The sequence below is a fragment of the Syngnathus typhle genome, linkage group LG11 (assembly GCF_033458585.1).
Source record: "Syngnathus typhle isolate RoL2023-S1 ecotype Sweden linkage group LG11, RoL_Styp_1.0, whole genome shotgun sequence".
Taxonomy (NCBI): Eukaryota; Metazoa; Chordata; class Actinopteri; order Syngnathiformes; family Syngnathidae; genus Syngnathus; species Syngnathus typhle.
In genome coordinates this window covers 14,486,671-14,503,868 of record NC_083748.1, presented here as the reverse complement: position 1 = coordinate 14,503,868, position 17,198 = coordinate 14,486,671, and the positions used below count along the sequence as shown (strand labels likewise).

At 51.8% G+C, this 17,198-nt stretch overlaps 2 protein-coding genes across 7 annotated transcripts; both read right to left on the bottom strand.

Annotated features, from left to right (window-relative positions):
• Window positions 1–841: 841 nt before the first annotated feature.
• On the bottom strand, window positions 842–11,774 carry setd5 (SET domain containing 5). Of its 5 annotated transcripts, XM_061292215.1 has the most exons (21): window positions 11,295–11,773; window positions 9,119–9,428; window positions 8,640–8,742; window positions 7,780–7,896; window positions 6,377–6,609; window positions 6,023–6,081; window positions 5,765–5,952; window positions 5,645–5,683; window positions 5,309–5,566; window positions 4,809–4,957; window positions 4,500–4,617; window positions 4,329–4,438; window positions 3,950–4,172; window positions 3,756–3,836; window positions 3,210–3,359; window positions 2,777–3,136; window positions 2,346–2,603; window positions 2,132–2,249; window positions 1,824–2,050; window positions 1,552–1,608; window positions 842–1,446 (listed from the first exon to the last, which is right to left on the bottom strand). In XM_061292215.1, the coding sequence occupies exons 2-21, from the start codon at window positions 9,187–9,189 to the stop codon at window positions 955–957; spliced, it is 3,411 nt and encodes a 1,136-aa protein (XP_061148199.1). In that variant the 5' UTR covers window positions 9,190–9,428; window positions 11,295–11,773; the 3' UTR covers window positions 842–954. The 5 variants fall into 5 exon arrangements, with proteins under 5 accessions (XP_061148199.1, XP_061148197.1, XP_061148198.1 ...); XM_061292213.1 differs by having other exon boundaries at window positions 842–1,608; window positions 11,295–11,774; XM_061292214.1 differs by lacking the exon at window positions 9,119–9,428 and having other exon boundaries at window positions 842–1,608; window positions 11,295–11,774.
• A 674-nt stretch (window positions 11,775–12,448) lies between these two features.
• On the bottom strand, window positions 12,449–16,817 carry ap5b1 (adaptor related protein complex 5 subunit beta 1). 2 transcript variants are annotated; one of them, XM_061291827.1, is made up of 4 exons: window positions 16,181–16,817; window positions 14,888–15,658; window positions 12,924–14,383; window positions 12,664–12,832 (listed from the first exon to the last, which is right to left on the bottom strand). In XM_061291827.1, exons 1-4 carry the CDS (start codon window positions 16,316–16,318, stop codon window positions 12,814–12,816), a joined length of 2,388 nt encoding a protein of 795 aa, XP_061147811.1. In that variant the 5' UTR covers window positions 16,319–16,817; the 3' UTR covers window positions 12,664–12,813. The 2 variants fall into 2 exon arrangements, with proteins under 2 accessions (XP_061147810.1, XP_061147811.1); XM_061291826.1 differs by having other exon boundaries at window positions 12,449–14,383.
• Between the last annotated feature and the right edge of the window lie 381 nt (window positions 16,818–17,198).

The window sequence follows — 17,198 nt, the reverse complement described above, 5'->3', positions numbered from 1 at the left end:
TTCCTATTCAAAACATTTTGAGTGATCAGCTTTGGCTCTGGGTCTGTTGACAGCTGAAATGACAAGACTCACTTGTGCCTGCCTGCCTGGCTGACTGCCTGCCTGCCTGGCTGGCTAGCAGGCCCCGTTGTCTTTGACTCAACTTGCAAAATATAGTCAATGGGCACAGCCACAAAGTAACCGTCATGTTATCTTTTATTCCACAACATTTTGTGCCAGATAGATAGATAGATAGATAGATAGATAGATAGATAGATAGATAGATAGATAGATAGATAGATAGATAGATAGATAGATAGATAGATAGACAGACAGACAGCTAGAGAGACAGATAGACAGACATTTGAAAGCCATTTGCGTCACACAAAATAGAGGTAATGACTCCAAGTTTGAACAAATTGAGTTAGCTGGATAGCTGGTTGCAAAGTAAAAATCATTTGACCACAGTTCCTGCGTGAGCTTACCGATCAAATCGGATCAACGGAAAAACGACGCTTATGAAGTTCTGAAAATGATTAAGCATCCCTAAAATAAACGGTTGAAGACTGACTCTGAACTCAATGTTTTAACAAAAGGTTACGTTGTTTGGACATGGGTGCGGACGGACCGAGAAAAGGTCGACATGCACACTTTGAGAGACACCTTGGGGAGAATATTCACCGTGTTTTGGATTCACTTCTGACAGCTTCATCTCGCTCGCCTGCTTATCCGCTTGCCTTGTTAGCAGTCGAACGGTATGGTATGCTGGTGGGTTGGCCCCTAGCCTTGGAAGAAAAGGCCAAAGTATGCAAAGAGCAGCCAGGAGGTGAGGGTGAGAAGAAGAAGATGAGGGAGGAGCTGATGAGGGTAAAAGCTACAGTGTCTTTAATAGTCATATTTGCACCATTTTCTGACAGACAGCCTGCCTACCTACCTACTGCAAAGTCCCATTTTCCTTCAAAAGTGAAACTAAATTCATAAAGCAGAAGAATGTTGTGTACTTGCCTTCTTTTTTTGTGGTGGGTTGTGGCTGTGAGGAGACGTACTACTTTCCGGGTAGCCGCCGCCGCCGCCATAATGAAGTTCGCTGTACGGCGGCGACGTACAGTCAGAACCTGCGTCTCCAAATAGCCCGTGGCCACTCAAGGAATTATGTAATGACTCTCCAGGGGAGAAGCCTCCTTCAGATAGAGAGAAGCGCTCGTCAGCGGCCACGGTGTTTCCCAAGTTTGCATTGAGGGGGGAGCAAGTGTAGATGAGGTTGAACTCTGTCCTGAAAGCCTGTTTCCGAGATAGGAGGGTTCGCTCTGACGTGGAACTCGACACCGGCTTGAAGGAACTCGTTCGATCCGGGCAATGGGTTCTCAAAGAAGCTCCGGGGAGGAAAAAATCATCATCGGCGGCTCCGGCCGAGTGAGAGCACAGCGAAAGATCCGGGAGCTGCGTCCGAGGGTTATCCGAGTCGGTCTGAAGTACGAAAAAAATGACAAGGTGCGTACGTACGTACGTACGTACGGACATGGTAAAGTAACATTGATACCAAACAAATGAGCTTTCGACAAACGGAGCTACCTCCGGAGAGACGGACTCTGGCCGGTCGACGGGCGATGCCTCGGGGGACGAGATATTCTAGAAACGCAGAGGAGGCTGTTAGATACTTGCCGGCGTCAACCATACAACCCAAATATTGACAACCTTGTCTTGAAAAACCGTCTCGTGGCTGTTAAGCGAGGTGAACGGAAGGAAGGAAGGCCATCTTTAGCAGGCAGCTGTACCGAGCGTAGAGCTATTGGCGCCAACGGCATGGCGACAAACGAGTCGACCTTACTACTCGGCTGGCTTACTTCAAATTGGAGCGGCGTGTTGCAGCGGCTGACGGAGGTCATGGGCGAAAACGCCAGGCCGTCGGAGAACGAGGAGCCGTAGGGGTGGCGAAGATGCGCAAGTAGCGCATCGTCCTCAGGAAGGGGCGGCGTGATGGGCGACAGCGGGCGAAGCTCAGAGGATAGCTGCGACGTCTCCGTCGTCGTATACTTGGCGTGGCGGCGCTTCTTCAAAGGTGCGTTGGATTCTAGGATCAAAAATTGGGAGGAGTCTCAGGCACGCGCGTGCACACGCACACACCCCGTTTGCTGTGACCATGAATGTATACCGCTGGAAAAGGGATTGGGGGTGGATCTGCCGCTGGTGCTTTGTTGCGAGGAGGTGGACTCGGTGCCGTCCGCCACGCTGGCTAAACAGCTCTCGTCCTCCGCCTGCTTGATCCATCTCTGCATCAACATACAAGCACGTTCTTCATTCAATACACACAACGGAATGAACGTTTAACAGCCTGAGCTCACTCAGCCCGTCGTAGGGTGCGAGACCTTTTTAAAGCAGCCATAGGTGCCGTCCAACTGAAGCGGACGGGGCCGGCGTCTCTCGGGATTAAAAGGGGAGCCAAAGCGAATGTAGTGTCTGGGCGCGGTGCAGATGACAGAGTGGGAGAGGCCCGGCAACATGTTGAGGGTGGTGGCCAGCACGGTCGGATCCGTGGTGATCCGCAGCGGCCGCTCAACGGCCACTTCTTGCTGGATCTTCTCCCCTCCAGGAACCTTTTCATTCAACCATTCCGTCACCAGGTACTGAAAGGACAATCATTGGCTATGAAAAGAAGTCAACTAGAAACGCAGGACCTAGTCAAAACGCGATCGTCGACTGACTAAGCACAACTGTCCAAGCCGTGGACGTAGACTGGAACGCAAGTTCGAGCAAACAAAAGAAAATCACAAGGTGAACATCAAAAGTCTGATCAAACCTTTTTGGTCTTGGGGTAGCGTAAGTTGCCTCTGTTGATGCAGTTAAGAGCCTGGCCATCTTCATCTAAGAGTTGTCCGGCGGCCATCCCGCCGCTCTCCCTTTGGCCCAACTCCAAACCATACGGGCCGTGAAAAGCGTCCTCGTCTAGACCGGCATTTTGCTCGGGCAAAGGAGCTGCTACGGCGGCGGCGGCGGCCTGCTGGGCTAGCGCTTGCCGTTGCCGCCTGGCACGTTGGGTCGAGCTGGAGCGGTACCGAGACATTCGGCTTTTGGGACGTGGTTTAGCAGAGCGTGCCGGTTTAGGAGGGGCGACGGGAGCGGGCAGATTTGGTAAGGAGCATTTCCCTTCAATCGTTTCCTATGAAAAACATCAGTAAATACAGCTCTAGAATAGACTGGTTTTCTTTCCTCCTAATACCGGTACTACTGACTGTGACATAGGTAGCGCGACGCGTGCTGACGCCCACTCCTGCGTTATGGGCGACGGGGGCGGCTCTCGTTCCCTCTTCTGTTTCGACACCTGGATCTTCCTTTACATCTGCTCCCGTCTTCCTTCGTCTCTTTTCGAGAGTGTTCACGGTCTGAAATCCGAGACAAATTGAACAAAACATTTGGATTCAAAGGCAAACACGAGGCCATGATCCAAATGGCAGCTGTCGAACCTTGATTTGACGCGCTTTGGTCACGGAGCCCAAAGACCGTACGGAGTCAAATAACTAGCGCGTAAATCTTAGCACTAGTCCTTCAGTTTCCGTGACAATCGATCATTTGATGAGAAGAAGTGGGCCATCATGAAGGGCTTCTCATGACTTCTGCTTCGAGGACAGAACGTCCCTGGCGACCCCAAATTGTTTTTCCCCGTCCAAGACTTTGGCGATAACGCGCTTTCAGGGTGAGCCCAGTTCCAAAATTGCGGACCCCAAAGCGGGGGCAAAATCGAGATTCGGCTGTAATGCGACAGACGGGTCAATACAAACCTTTTTATTGCCGACGACAATTCCATTTTCCTCCACCTCTCCTTCCTCAGCCTCTTGCATCTTCATTTCATCCAACAGTCCCTAATTGCAGATAATGATTCATGCTTACAGGTAAGGCTTTGCAAAGCAGTGATTAGAGCCTGGAATTTGTTTGGAGCTAAACTGCCTTGTTATGGACATACTGGGCTCCATACCTCCGCATCGCTGTTTCTTTGCACTTCTTTGGCCTCTTGGTGGTGGTCGCTAATGGGGAAAACCTGGAGTTCTCTTCTGCGGGCCTTTCTCTGCCGCGTCTCAGCACCGAGCAAAGGGGAGGCCGGCGCTAGCGTCGCTAAGCTCTGCCCGGGGCTCACGTTATGTTTCTGCACAGGGCAATTCTGGTTTCCCTTATGGCAAGCACAGTCCACTTTGTAATTGCTGATGGATGGACGGATATCAGAACAAACGAGCGGTCGGGTTAATTGGAGCACACGGCAATAAAAGGCGCTAAATAAGCACATGGTGTCTATCCGAACAAGAAATACTAGGTTGCGAAGTCAAACAAACAAAACAAAAGGAAAAAGCGGTACTGACCAGCTGTTGAACTCGTAATCAAATCCGATGGTGACTTCGGCATCTTTCGTAATCGGAGCGATGGCATAGATACACAGATGGATCATACCCCCGGCAATCACGTGACGCACCTGACAAAAGGAGTCCGTAGGTTATTCTCCCACAAGTGGGAATCAGCTGCAGAGAACTCACCTCGGCGTTGGGTGTGCAGGACCTTCGAATGAAGCGGGCATCATTTCCAAAGGTCCTTGCATCCACACACATCTCCACGCCATTGAATTTGGAGTAAAACAGGACAAAAGGGTAGGGCCTGAAAGAAAAATGGCACATGGCCTGTGTTGCGCAAGGTACTTGTGGAAAAGAAGTGCACTCACTTTGCCCCCATCACAATGCAACTACATGTGTCTATCTAAGGAGTGAATAAAATGCACTTTTCAAGTGTCTTTCCTTTAAAACCATGTCCTTTGCCTTGTCCAAGAAAGAAAAGTACTTTGTACTTACTTTGTAAAAAATTGCCCATTGACCTCAAACTGTTGCTTGAGCATGACCTTCCCCCGATACTCGATAATAAGGACGTCGGGGTCGAGGTTCTTGGCGGCACGAAGGATCTTCCTGTGTTTCTGCACACGCGTTACACGTCCCAACTGCAGCTGCGGGCGAGCCATAAAGCAACATTTCAAGAGATGCATTTTCCAATACGCTGTTTTGCCAGTAAGGTTGCCGTAAACATTGTTTTGCTCCTGGATGGATCACCCACCCGTCTGTCTGTCTGCCTGCCTGTCTGCGTCTGTCTGTCTGCCTGTCTGCCTGCCTGCGTGCGCGGCTGCCTGCCTGCGTGGCTGCCTGCCTGCGCGGCCGCCTGTCTCTTTCTCCGTCTGCGGCTCTCAAAGCCCCACGCAGCTGAGCGAAGCGAGCCTTTCCCCCTCTCAACGGTAGGGAACGCACACATCCTGAAGCCCACTTCCTACGGCAATCTATTCAAGAAGGACGGCCGGGCCAACCTGCATCTGTGAGCCCAGCACAGTGTGATTACAGGCCAGCTGGGTGCGGTCGATGGTATCGGCGGCGGCGACGGACGGAAGACCGACGGGTGGGCTTTCCGCGCTTCCGACGGCGCGGCGAAGCCGGAGCAGCGTTTGGACGTCGGCGCTGTACTGGTTGGCTAAAGCCTCCTCGTATTGCTCCGTCCACTTGCGGATTCTACTCTCCCATCCCTCGGCCGTGATCCCGTCCAGCGCGCTGGCCTCTGTGGTGGAGTTCTTGACAAAGGAAAAGATGCACAGAGTCAAAGCGCATTCACTACGTGCACGTAGCGGACGGCCGGCCGCGGGTCGTACCTTCATCCTCATAGACTTGCGAGAACCCTCCCGAAAAGCCTGAGAGAACACACGGCGTGAAAAAGGAGTCCTTTTTGAAAAGATGTGGTGGTGGTGGCAACGAGTACTCGCGTGACATACTTTGACTTTCTTGCCCTTTGGCGTGGCGCTGGCTTTTTCGGCGCTCTTTTTCCTCTTTTTGGATTTACTTCTTTTCACCCTGTTGACAGTCAGTTTGATGCTGGTGGGTGTATGCTGGGTGGCAGTGTAAGAGACGGTGGAAGGCGATACTTCTTCATCGCCGCTTTCCGTGGCGCTGCTTTCTGCGGCTACCGAGAAAGCGCAAGTCCGTCGTCGCTCTTTTCGGGAACGGATGCAAAGTGAAGTGAAGTCAAATACCTGAGACCATTTCCCTTTTCCTGCGCTGGCCATCCCTTGCTTTCCTCCCATCAAGGCCCCTGCGACAAAACAACATGATGGAACATTAGAGTTGACAACATCCAGTGGCAATGAAACCGATGGATGAGGAGGAAATCAACGCAGCTTCAACCAATACATCAGTCACATGGATTTGCACGTTTACAAACATACTATGCGCCATACACAAGTCATTTCATGGGAGACATTTGCAGCAAGTTCGACATGACTTGTCACGTATTCATCGGGCCCGCAACTTTTGGAGGCTAGTGTGTAGCCGTATATGTCAGGCTTTTTTCGCTGGGATACAGACAGGGCACATTGTCCGCGGCTCACCTGCAGCGGTCACATTTAACAAACAGGCCATCCGACATGAGAGCGCAGTGACACCAGTCGGCCGACGGCCCGTCCTCCTCCGAGGAGCTGTCGCTGTCTGCCGAGTTGTCCTCCGTCGTTTGGCTGGAACGGGAACCGCGGACGGCGCCGTTGAGATCCGTTCGCCCGACCGTGCTTTGACAGAGCGGGGAAGCGGGTGGTGTGGGAGGAGGGGGGGCTCCATAGTTGTGATCCTGACAACACACAACGGGAGACTGTTTTTTTTTTTTTCTTTCCAGGCAAAAGAGGGAAACGTGAGGGCAAAAACAGTCCAAAGTACATGACGCTTACACAAGATGAATGCCTTCACACGTCAAAGGCCGTGGTAGCAAAAAAATACATGGGCATATGGTGACACTGACTAAAAACGCTCGGTTTCCTTGTCCAAAAACAAATGCAACTTTTAATACATGATGGCCATTAAAGAAAGGCAACTGCAGTGGCAGGGAGTGATAAATGTTAGGTCAACCGTGAAATTAAACAAATGCAAAACAAAATGAGCGTTGCATTTTGCCACCTTTTTCCCCACCACGGTCTCAGATTTGGAGGTGCTCATTTTCCTCGTAGGCGCTTTGCACTCAGCTACCGACCGACTGAGTTGGAAATGAAGTTGGAAACGCTTGAAGAAACGACGGTACCGCAGCGTCGGCAAATACCGAGGCCGCCACCGACCCGGCCGGCCGGACTGCCTCCAAAAACGGTCTATCTGTGACAGCGGGCCAAACTCTGCCATCACCGACCAGTGTGCCCACATCAAGGAGTAGGAACGCCCTGGAAGACCCTGCCCAGGGCGTAGAGTGGCTCCACTGTTCCACAGCCGGGAAGAAAAGCACAGCGCCCCGTCCCAATCTGAGATTCTACCTCCCGGCGGAGCCTCGACTCCGTCCATCCGTCTGTTCCGTCCGTCCATCCGTTCCGTCCGTCCATCCATCCATCCATCCAGCCATCCATCCATCCATCCATCCATGCAGCCATCCATCCATCCATCACCCCTGAATAAAGCTTACAAGGGAGGGGAGGCTGAAGAAGGTGATTTGTACACGTCGAAGCAGACAGTATTAGGAATGTGCATGTGATATTTGGTGGCGCTTGCTGATCGTTTTGACCGCCGTTTACTTGTTAGAGCTCCATGAGCAGACAGGCAGGTAGACACACGCCAGAAAGCTCCCGTGTCTCGTCGAGGCGCAATTAGCTTTCGACAGCTAAAGAGACAAGATTAGCAGAACAATTTCAGCCTTTCGCCAGACAGACACGGGGCTCCGCGTCACAGACGCCCGGCGTCAAGACAAGCAAAAAGCTCCATCCGTGCCCACCAGCGCCCACCCACGTTAGCCACCGCCGCTGAGGCAGCCAGGCAGGAGCACCTTGTTCGCTGGACCTCCTGGGCGTGTCAGCCGTCCGTGTAGGCAAGAATCTCCCTCCGTCCACGCAGCCGTCGCAGGAGATGCGGTGGCGTCGCGCTGCCAGTCAGCACCGGAGGTCTGCTTATCAAAATTTCATAGTTGGACTTGGAAAGAGCAGCAGACTTCCCGCAACGGGGATGAGCGTTCAGCCGGGCGCGGCGCGGCGCGCCGGGGCGGGGCGGGACGGGGCGCCCGGCCCGGCCTGGCCTGGCCTGCTTAAAGCGTCCCCCCTTTCAGGGGACTTGGCAGGAAATGAAATGGATAAACGGGGGAGGAATTGAAAGCAAGCAAGCCTTCCTTCCGGATTTCAATGGATTAAATAAGGACCCAATTTCAGCGTACAAAACCTTGCCCAAAACGTCTTGTTTGCGTATTCAGATGTTGAAGCAAAGATGTTCACGTCAATTATGGAGTCCTTCATTGGATGGATTCACAATGATTTGGAATGGACAAATTGCCATCAGAGCCTCCAGTGACATTTTTTCTGCACGCAACATGTGGATGCGTGCTCAGCCAACGGGGAAAGTGGAAAAACAGTAGAAGGTGAGGAAATGGAAGCCTAAAACAAGGGAGCCACCCTGGAGAATCACAGACTGAGCCTCGCTCGGCACGGTAGATCGAGAGCAAAGGGAAAAGATGGCGCTGCAGTTGAAAAGAGCCCAGGTCGACAACCCAAAAGTGCCGCACGATGGAATAGCCCTTTGCAAAAGTCAATGAGAGGTTTCCGGCCGCGGCCCCTGGAATACATTTTGCTATTTGCGATCACTTTTGAGCAGTGGTTGCACCAAAAGGCAACTAAGGAAAGAGTCATTTGTACTCACAGCATACGGTAGTCCGCAACACCCATGACTTTGTGCACTCCCACAAGTGTGGTTGTTGAAGTTTTTCTCATTCACGGCGGGGCTTGCTTCAACAGATTCAGGGCTGAAATGTTCAAAATCAACGTTAAGCGTAACCTCATGGCAGTAAAGAAAATGCTCGATACAGTCTTGCCTCTTCAGACACGCGAGATGGAGCTAAATGTCAAGCTATGTCTTGTCACCGCGGGATAGAGAAAACGTCATTTCCATCTCTTTGTGTGTCTCGCCATGTGAAGACGTTGACAATAAAGCAGACTTTGACTTTGAATGCGGACGCGTCATTTGATGCGACCTTTGAGCCGACACCAAACAACCTTGCTCTTTTTCTCTTCTTCTGGCTTTCTTTTCCAATCGAGAAGACGCTTTTGTATTCGACCGAAAAGTCTCACGTGTGGTGTCGGGGTGCCATCTTTTGCCAGCGTAACGCATGGAAAACTTACTCGAATCCAGCAGCCATTTCTGTGTAAGACGTTTCAGGTGTGGTGACTCCTAGAGTGATTACTATGCTCATGACGTCCGTCCGGCACAGCGACACTCGGGTGGTTGGGGAAGGGGGGGTGGGGGAGGAAGGGGAGTGAGGGCGGGCGGGCGGGCGGACGGGCTACAGCGAGGGCTAGCAGCACAGGATGGCGTTGGGTTAGGGTGAGGACAAATTAAAGGGCTCCGACTACAGTGAGCAACCACTCCGCTGTCGGGGAGCCGCCGCTGAGCCGTAGCCCTCGGCTGACACTCATGGGGGGGGTGGGGGACCTGTGGACACACAAGAGGGGAGGCACTTGTTACACAAAGCCATGGACTCACAATTCGAGAGATGTCTCTCATTTAAGACAACAACATATTCCAATCTGGAAACTCGAGGCTCTCCGAGTCAGCGGTCGGCAGCGCAGCACGCTAAAGCCCAATGGGAAGAACGGATCAGCAGACAGTGGGCAATGCCGAGCCCTCGGATTCTCTCGGAGCAGAGACGAAGCAACTTTGCGTTTCACGTTGGGAGATGAACGGTGACTAAGCCGAGAAGGCCGGCCTGGGATGGAGCATGCATGCATGCGTACAACACCAAGCGAGGCAATGTGCTGGCCAATTGAATAATAGGACAATTGCAGGAGCCCTCCGCCGGCCAGCCGGCCGGCCGGCCGGCCGCAAACATTGGCTCAAGTGTCCCCCACAAATGCAAGGTGGCAGGCGGGCGGCAACCCCGAACACAGAGAGCACTAGCACTGCACGTTCCAATTCTATCCCACTCAATCACCTGAACTACACTTTGATGAAAAGCTGTATGTGTCTTTGGTGCCCATTGGATTGGAGTGAGAAGCAGGTTTGCAAACGTTTGCTTTCTGCGGCAATAGTTGCACTCCAACACAAAACAAGAGCTCCCCACTAAAATACGGCTGCTGGGCTGGCTGGGGGTTGCTAAGGTGGGGGAGGGAACAGCAAGTCACTAACCAAGCGGATCGGTTCCGTCGATTGCCCGCACGGAGGGGGTACCAAAAAAGAAGAAGGAAAAAAAAAACATCAACAACAGCCGAGCTTTGAGTCGGATTCACACGCTCGGGCGAGGTTAGGAATGTAGCCATAGATGTACGTTATGAAAACGGGCCTAAATGTGGATCGTAAAATCTCAATTATGTCCAAAAAAGGTTTGCTAGAATGATGAATGTCAATTTTCTTTCGGGGGGGGGGGAGAGCTAACGTGAGCTACAAGAGCAGTTGATCACTTTTGGTAGCTAACACAAGCCACATCCATGTCGGATTCACACGCCCGAGGGAAGTTACAAATGTCGCCAAACACACAAGTTATCAAAACAGCGCAAACGGGCAAAAACATGTATGGTAAACTAACAACGATAATGTCTTGGAATCACCCAACTGCTTCTCCCTCGAAAAGTATTTTTGGAGCCAAAGTAAACTCTAAGAGCAGCTGGTCGCTCTTGCTAACACAAGCCACATAGATGCTAGCTAGCTAGCTAGCTAGCTAGCCAGCCAGCTAGCTAACTAACTAACTGCATCGAGGATATTTGAGGAAAACGCGACTGGGCCCTTTTAGCGTTGCTATCATAACGATGAGACGAAACGATCAAACAAATTGCAAAAATACAAATCCTACAATTTGGTTGCAACTCTTAGTATTTGACATAACTCATGGCATAAGTTGAATTTTGGTGAACTGACCACGGGCTTTGGGCACTTTCCGATATTAATTAACTAACAATAGCGGGCGTCGGTTCTCATGCTTGCTGGATAAACACTCCCAACTAACATGGTGTACTTTAACACATACATTTTGTGTGCGTGTGTGTATAAATACATACACACGCGCGCGCACGCACACAACGTTCATACACAACATACATACATGCGCGCGCGCGTACACAACAAACCAAGCACCCTTGTTGGTGGACTCATGTTTGGGAGACATTCAGGTCGCACAATCATGAAATAGTACAGACAGCAGACGCTATCCCACTACCTGTGATAACTTCAGTGGGTGGTAAATAATTAGCTTGCTATGTTAGCTTCTTAGTTGTGCCAAAATGACATTCATTTTGCAAGAATGTCACTGTCTCGTACAACCGATGATAATGTTACCCTTAACTAGCATAAGAATCAGTCACTGACCTAAAGATGCATGATAAAGTTGCACAAACGAGGCAAATTCCTTGGAGTAGCCCAACATCAAATCCAATCATAGCAGTAGGCCCGTCCGTCGGCCGCGGTGTCTCCTGTCTCCCTATGCCTTCCAAAGTGTCGCTCTGCAGCGGACGGAAACAAACTTCTCCACGTCTCCCACAAAAAAAGAAAAAAAGAAACAAAGTGAAATCCTTAGCTCTTTACAAATCCACTGCATTCGTGGGGTGTATCCGATCAATTCCAGGCGAACGAATGCATTTATTTAAAAGTGCAGCCTATCTGCAATTACTCATTTTATTGAGGTACTCCTGTCTATGTTATTGGGCTCTTATTCGGCCACGGCTCTTCGCATTTGAGAAGACCGCCCCCCCCTGCTCGCCGGCATCCACGGCAGGCAGGCAGGCAGGCAGGCAGGCAGGCAGGCGGGCAGGCAGGCGGGCAGGCAGGCGGGCAGGCAGGCAGGCAGGCGGCAGGCAGCCAGGCCCATGCAAGCGAAACTGACGTGCAACTACGCCATGGGGTTTCCGTGGCGACCGTGCAGGGGCTCGATTGGGTAGCGCTTCCGAAGATGTTTACGGGGAGAGATTTGTGTCAACAATTCTTTCCGCGATTTGACCTGTGTGTGCGTGCACGCGCGTTTGAGTCATTCACACAAAGAAATGTACAAAACTCGAGAACATAAATTGCGTGTGAAGGTTGAGAGGCTTGTGGAATGACATTGAATGACCTTTTTCAAAGACTGCCAATGAGCTGAACATGCTGAATAGTTTGAACGAATGTAGAAATGACACAAAAAAAAGTGATGTCATTTTTATGTTGGTTTCGTGATGCAGAAAACGAAGGGAAAACGTCATTTCGATGTCTTTGTGTGTCTCGGCATGTGAAGATGTTGACAATAAAGCACACTTTGACTTTGAAATGTGAATTTTTGCTAACTTTGGCAATTAGCGGGCATCAATTTAAAGTTAGAACTGTAGGAATTTACATTTAAGTGATTTACATGGGCGCTCATCACAAGTTGAGGCAATGTGGAACTGACCACCAGCTCATGAGGTGGCTTTATACAGGAGGTCCACAAAAGTCACGTGAAAACACTCACACAAATTTGGTATTTAAAACAACAACAACCACTACGTGTGAAATCAGTTCCATGAAGCAATTTATTGAGGGCAAAATATATGGTGACAGTTTTCAGGTCAAACCAAAACCTCGGCGACCTTTTTGGGCAAAGGCTTAGTAAATAGGTTAGCAAGAAAAGAACCGATATGAGGCAGTAGCCGCCAGTTATCCGTAGCGATCCTGCAATGGACCGCATCCTCTTGTGAAATGATTTTCAGCAGGATGTGAAATTGTGGGGGAATGAAAAAAAACAATTTGAATTCATCTTTCTTGGCTGAATCTGGTATCATGAACGGGCGCAACTGGTTTTCCACCGCGGACCTCAGCTCTTGTGCTTGCAGCTGGCAACAAAACAAGGCGCGAGCATAATCTGCTTGCTCTTCCTCACTTATTTGGTCCCAAAGGTCCTGAAAAAGAGGCAACTTGTTAAGTGTTCCCCCAGCCAACGGCAACAAGGCTTGCCGAAAACACACGTGGATGTCCGGCAGTACAGTATACCAAGAAAGGTCATTGACGGTGCTGAACATAGCGCTGGCACTCAGGGTGACGGGGACGGCCAAGCGGGGCTTCAATAGAAGCTCCACCGCGGGAGCCAATCTCTCTGGAAAAAGACAGGGCACGCTCAAGTCGCAGAGTTGTTCGTAATGACTGCCCCTGAAGTTGAAGCGCAGGTGGAGGCTGAAGACCTGATCCGAGCAGGAGAGCTTGGACACGCTATGATGGAGCTGGTACTTCAAGGTGAGGTGCGACCGCTTCCGTCCGGCAAGCCCGTATGCGTCCGCTCGCGGGCAGCAGCCCTCCGTCTCACTGGGGCTCGGCTGGGGATATTCGGACTCGGCCAGCCTGAAGGCGGCTTCGTCCGTCCGGTGAACAGTTAGCATGCTAGTCAGTCTCTCGGTGTCTGCCACGATGCAGGAGAGCGAGTGTTTATTGGCTCCTTCCTCGCTCAAAGCCCGCGTCGCCATCCCCGCCGCCAATTTCTCTTTGGAGAGCGTCGTCAGAAGGCTGTAGTAGAGTCGGGCGTGATCTCCAATGTCCGCGTCGCCGTAGTGACGCATGAGATGTTGCAGGACGTCGGCCAGAGAGGGAAGTAACGCGTCCAGGCCGGGATGCGCCATCAAGCGCCGGCAAATGCGCAGCACGCCGTTTCCCAGACGCCAGTCGGCGCTCGTGCACACCCGAGGCCAAAGGGTGACGTCGGCGAGGAGCCGCAGCGTGCTCAGCTGCGAGAGGTGCCCTTCCTCTGCCACCCGCGCCAGCACCTTCAAGTGCCAACGGAGGTCCGTTACGGTGAACTGGGCGGGCGGCGCCTCGACGATAACGCGCTGCAAGGCTCCGCAGAGTCTCGCCGACCAACCGCGTTCGGGGAAGGAGTCGCGAGTCCGGTCGGCCAAGTTGAGAAGGTGGAGAGCCAGGTCGCTTCGGCGGCCGTAAAGTGCGCACAGTTGGTCTGCCAGACTGTTGGCCAATTTGTGCACGTGGCAAAAAGAGACAAGAAAAAGGAAAAGTGCCCTGAAAAAGGCCACCGCCATCTTTGGACCGTGTCCTCTTGTCACAATGTCGAGCAGCGAGCCGAGGTGTTGGTAGAGGAGGACCAGACCGGTGGCGCCTTCCTCTCCGTCGCCGTCTCTTTCGCCCTCCTCCTGGTGTAGCAGCAAAAGCAGATTGAAGCGGGCCAGCATAGTCGCGTCATCGTGGAGTACGGCGGGCCAGAGCGGGTACGCCAATTGGGGCGTTAGCAGCACGGGCAGACTTTCCACACCGATTCCGCAGCCAATCGGCCTGTTCTCAGGAAAATGCAGCATGCAGTCCAGAAAGAAAAGTTGCTCTGCTTTACTCAGCAGAGGATGCTGGGAGAGAAGCACTAAGCGTCGCAGGACGAAGGCCTCGTCGTCGGTGCTGAACAGGCTGTCCGTGTACGCGCACTTCATCAGCAGAGTAACATGAAGAAGGCAAACCTGGGGGGAGGGCAGGACGGAGGGAGGGAGGGAGGGAGGAGAAAAAAAACCCCAATAATAATCATTGTTGACAATGGATCGAAAAGTAGCAGAGGCTAAGATATTGTACATGTGTGACAATGACAATCAAGATCTATTCTATTTCACTGTCGGTCGCTGCTCGGGCCCCAACTCCATCTACAAAGGCTCCTCCCTCACAGCCATTACGTTGAAAATGTGTCACCTCTCTGGCAAGGACGGACTCCGTCTGCACCAGGGGTCTCAAACTCCAGGCTCCTGCAGAACGTGAGGAGGAACTGACCATTTGAATCAGGTGTGTTGAACGAGGGAAACTTGGAAAACATGTAGGAATGCGCCCCCTTCCCCCCGAGGACTGGACTTTGAGACCCCTGGTCTAGATAGAGTCGACTCAAATCTCCGCACGGCGAGGAGGACGTGATAACCAGTGTGCCGCCCTGCTAGAAAACAAGTCAACGGACAACTTTAGCGGCAAAGACTACTAACCTGGCCGGTTCCGAGCAGACGCAGAAGCTGAGCTCGAAATATGGACGGTCGAACGACAGGCACCATGGCGACAACCTGCACCAGTGTGCGGAGAACTTCCGCCTGACACGGTGGAGTCAAAAGGAAAGAGTTCTCCAGGGTGGTGGACAGCACCGTGCGCAAATCCTTGCAGTCTTGCCCAGTCTGAAGAGTAGGCATTGTTCCCATCGCCAGGGAGGAGAAGGCGGCCGCCTCTTTATCCGTCGGACGGCATTGGCGCTCGGCCTCCCGCTCCTTCTCCCCCAACAGTAATTTGAGATCGTCGTTCCCTGAGCCGGGATCCACGGCGAGCCGGTAAACAGCATTTTTCAACACCAAACTATTTAGTCTGGCGTACGGCTGATGAAGTCTTGAGTTTTCTTTGCTCCAAAGCTCCCCTATGAGCTCCAGGCGCTGGGACAGAAGGCCGGGGCGGCACGTCTCCAGCTCTCGGAGGCATTCGCACGCTACGCCTCGCAAGAGAAGAGCAGCGTCAGCGTGCGAGGCGGACGTGTCCTGCGCTATCTGAAGGAGCAGATCCAGAAAGTCCACGCAGACGCGGACTTTGGTGCTCACGCAAGAGCTACAGATGAGGACCGAAGTCAGAGCGACGAGGAGGCTGCTGCGAAATGGAACGCACGGAAGGCGACAGTGGGCAAAGACCGACAGGAGCTCCAGGACCGTCTCTTCGCCAGCAGAGAGCGTGGGACACAGGAGTGCCGGTTGCTCGCATAGCGGGGCCAGCAGATGGACCTGAGAAGAGCGACATGTCAAAGTCAAAGTCATTACCTTGCATTTTAGGGTTAGGGGACTTTCACTTGAAGTATGCTATACGATTGTTTAGCACACGGGTGACGCAGCACTTTTTGGGACGGTTTTATCGGGCCATTCCTACAAGATGCTTTTGAAATTTCGTAACTGTCTCAAATCTTAACATGAAATCTAATCACCATTTCCCAATTCTATAGTGACATTGTTTTCTTCATTTCGTTGACAACGTTCTACTATAGTCGATCGATCGAATGCACGCACGCACGCACGGGATTGTGGGATATGTTACAATTTGAGGACAAAGGTCGCACCCAAGCAGGGATAAGTACAGGCACGATCATACTTGAAAATATATAGCTGTTTTGCGCACTTTGTTTGCTTCTCGTGGTTGCAAGACTTTATTCGATGGCCCCAAAGTTCAAAGTTGAGTCATGACTACCATCACGACACAAATGAGAAGCGCCGAAGGCTATCCAGAGAAAGACGGGATCAGGATCATCCTACCTTGACACCGTTGGGAACTCTGTCATTGCGGAGCTCGTGGAGCAACTCCGCCAGGAAAACATCCGCCGATTTGGACGAGACAAATCGGGAGGGACTACGGAAAAAGTCGCAAATGGTCGCCTGCCAGTTGACCGCCATTGGTGTTAGGCTTAAAAATCCTCTGCCTGCACCCTTCAAATGGTTCAATGTTTGTCGCGGCGTTCTGTCCTTCGAGACAGCTCCCACTACTGCGGTCCTTCCTGTCCAAATACTCGCATGCAAGTGCACGGCTTTGCTTTTTTGTTCCTCATCGATTTGACGCCGTGCGTGTTGGACCCGTGTTAGCCAACATACATAGAAAGAAGTCAAAGCAGTCAGAAAGTGAAACCACGGGCTAGGTGTCCCCTTAGGCACTATTTGTAAAAGGTCGCTAGTTGACGGTAACTAGGATTGGACAATATACGTACGTTTGACTGCCTTTAAAAAGGTAGGTAGGTAGGTTAGTCACTCCCATTTGTAAAAAATGGGAATGTACAATGTGGTAATTCGATGTCGACACTTCAAAAGGCATGTTTGATTTTTTGGGGCACAAGAAGAGTTTAGCGTACGTCGCCAGTCTCCCACTATTTTGGCTGAAATTCGCAACGGATTGTGGGTAACGCACCTCAGCCGGGAGACCATTGCTTGTGTTCGTCCCAATTCGCAGGCTGTGTCCTCCTCTCTCAAAAGGCTGTCGTTCCGGCCTCGTTGCACGTCATTTCCGGACGACGTCACGTGCCCCAGGAACTGGATGCGGTTGCCTGCCACCCCGCTGAAGATGGCCACGTTTACACACGTTATTGCACTCCTGGCTAAAGTTTCTGCCAGTTCCGTAGTTCGACATTGCTAATGGTTAGTGATCTTACGTGTTAAACTTGTCAGAATGTGAGCTGGCTAAATGAACTGATTTGCTCAACGTCACGCACAGAAGTCTCTTTTTGCACCTTTATCCCCCAACTTCGATGTCTTTGGGTGTCTCGGCATGTGAAGATGTTGACAA

Bases quoted from the DNA above. Each gene is read 5' to 3' on its own strand.
- setd5 (XM_061292213.1), bottom strand. From the start codon at position 9,189: ATGAGCATAGTAATCACTCTAGGAGTCACCACACCTGAAACGTCTTAC. The intron at 3,837-3,949 runs GTATGGAGCCCA...ATCTGCAATTAG, and splicing joins AAAGAAACAGCGATGCGGAG to GGACTGTTGGATGAAATGAA. The intron at 3,137-3,209 runs GTCAGTAGTACC...TGTTTTTCATAG, and splicing joins GTCGCGCTACCTATGTCACA to GAAACGATTGAAGGGAAATG.
- ap5b1 (XM_061291826.1), bottom strand. From the start codon at position 16,318: ATGGCGGTCAACTGGCAGGCGACCATTTGCGACTTTTTCCGTAGTCCC. The intron at 15,659-16,180 runs GTAGGATGATCC...CGCTCTTCTCAG, and splicing joins GAGTTCCCAACGGTGTCAAG to GTCCATCTGCTGGCCCCGCT. The intron at 14,384-14,887 runs GTTAGTAGTCTT...CCCTCCCCCCAG, and splicing joins GTCTGCTCGGAACCGGCCAG to GTTTGCCTTCTTCATGTTAC.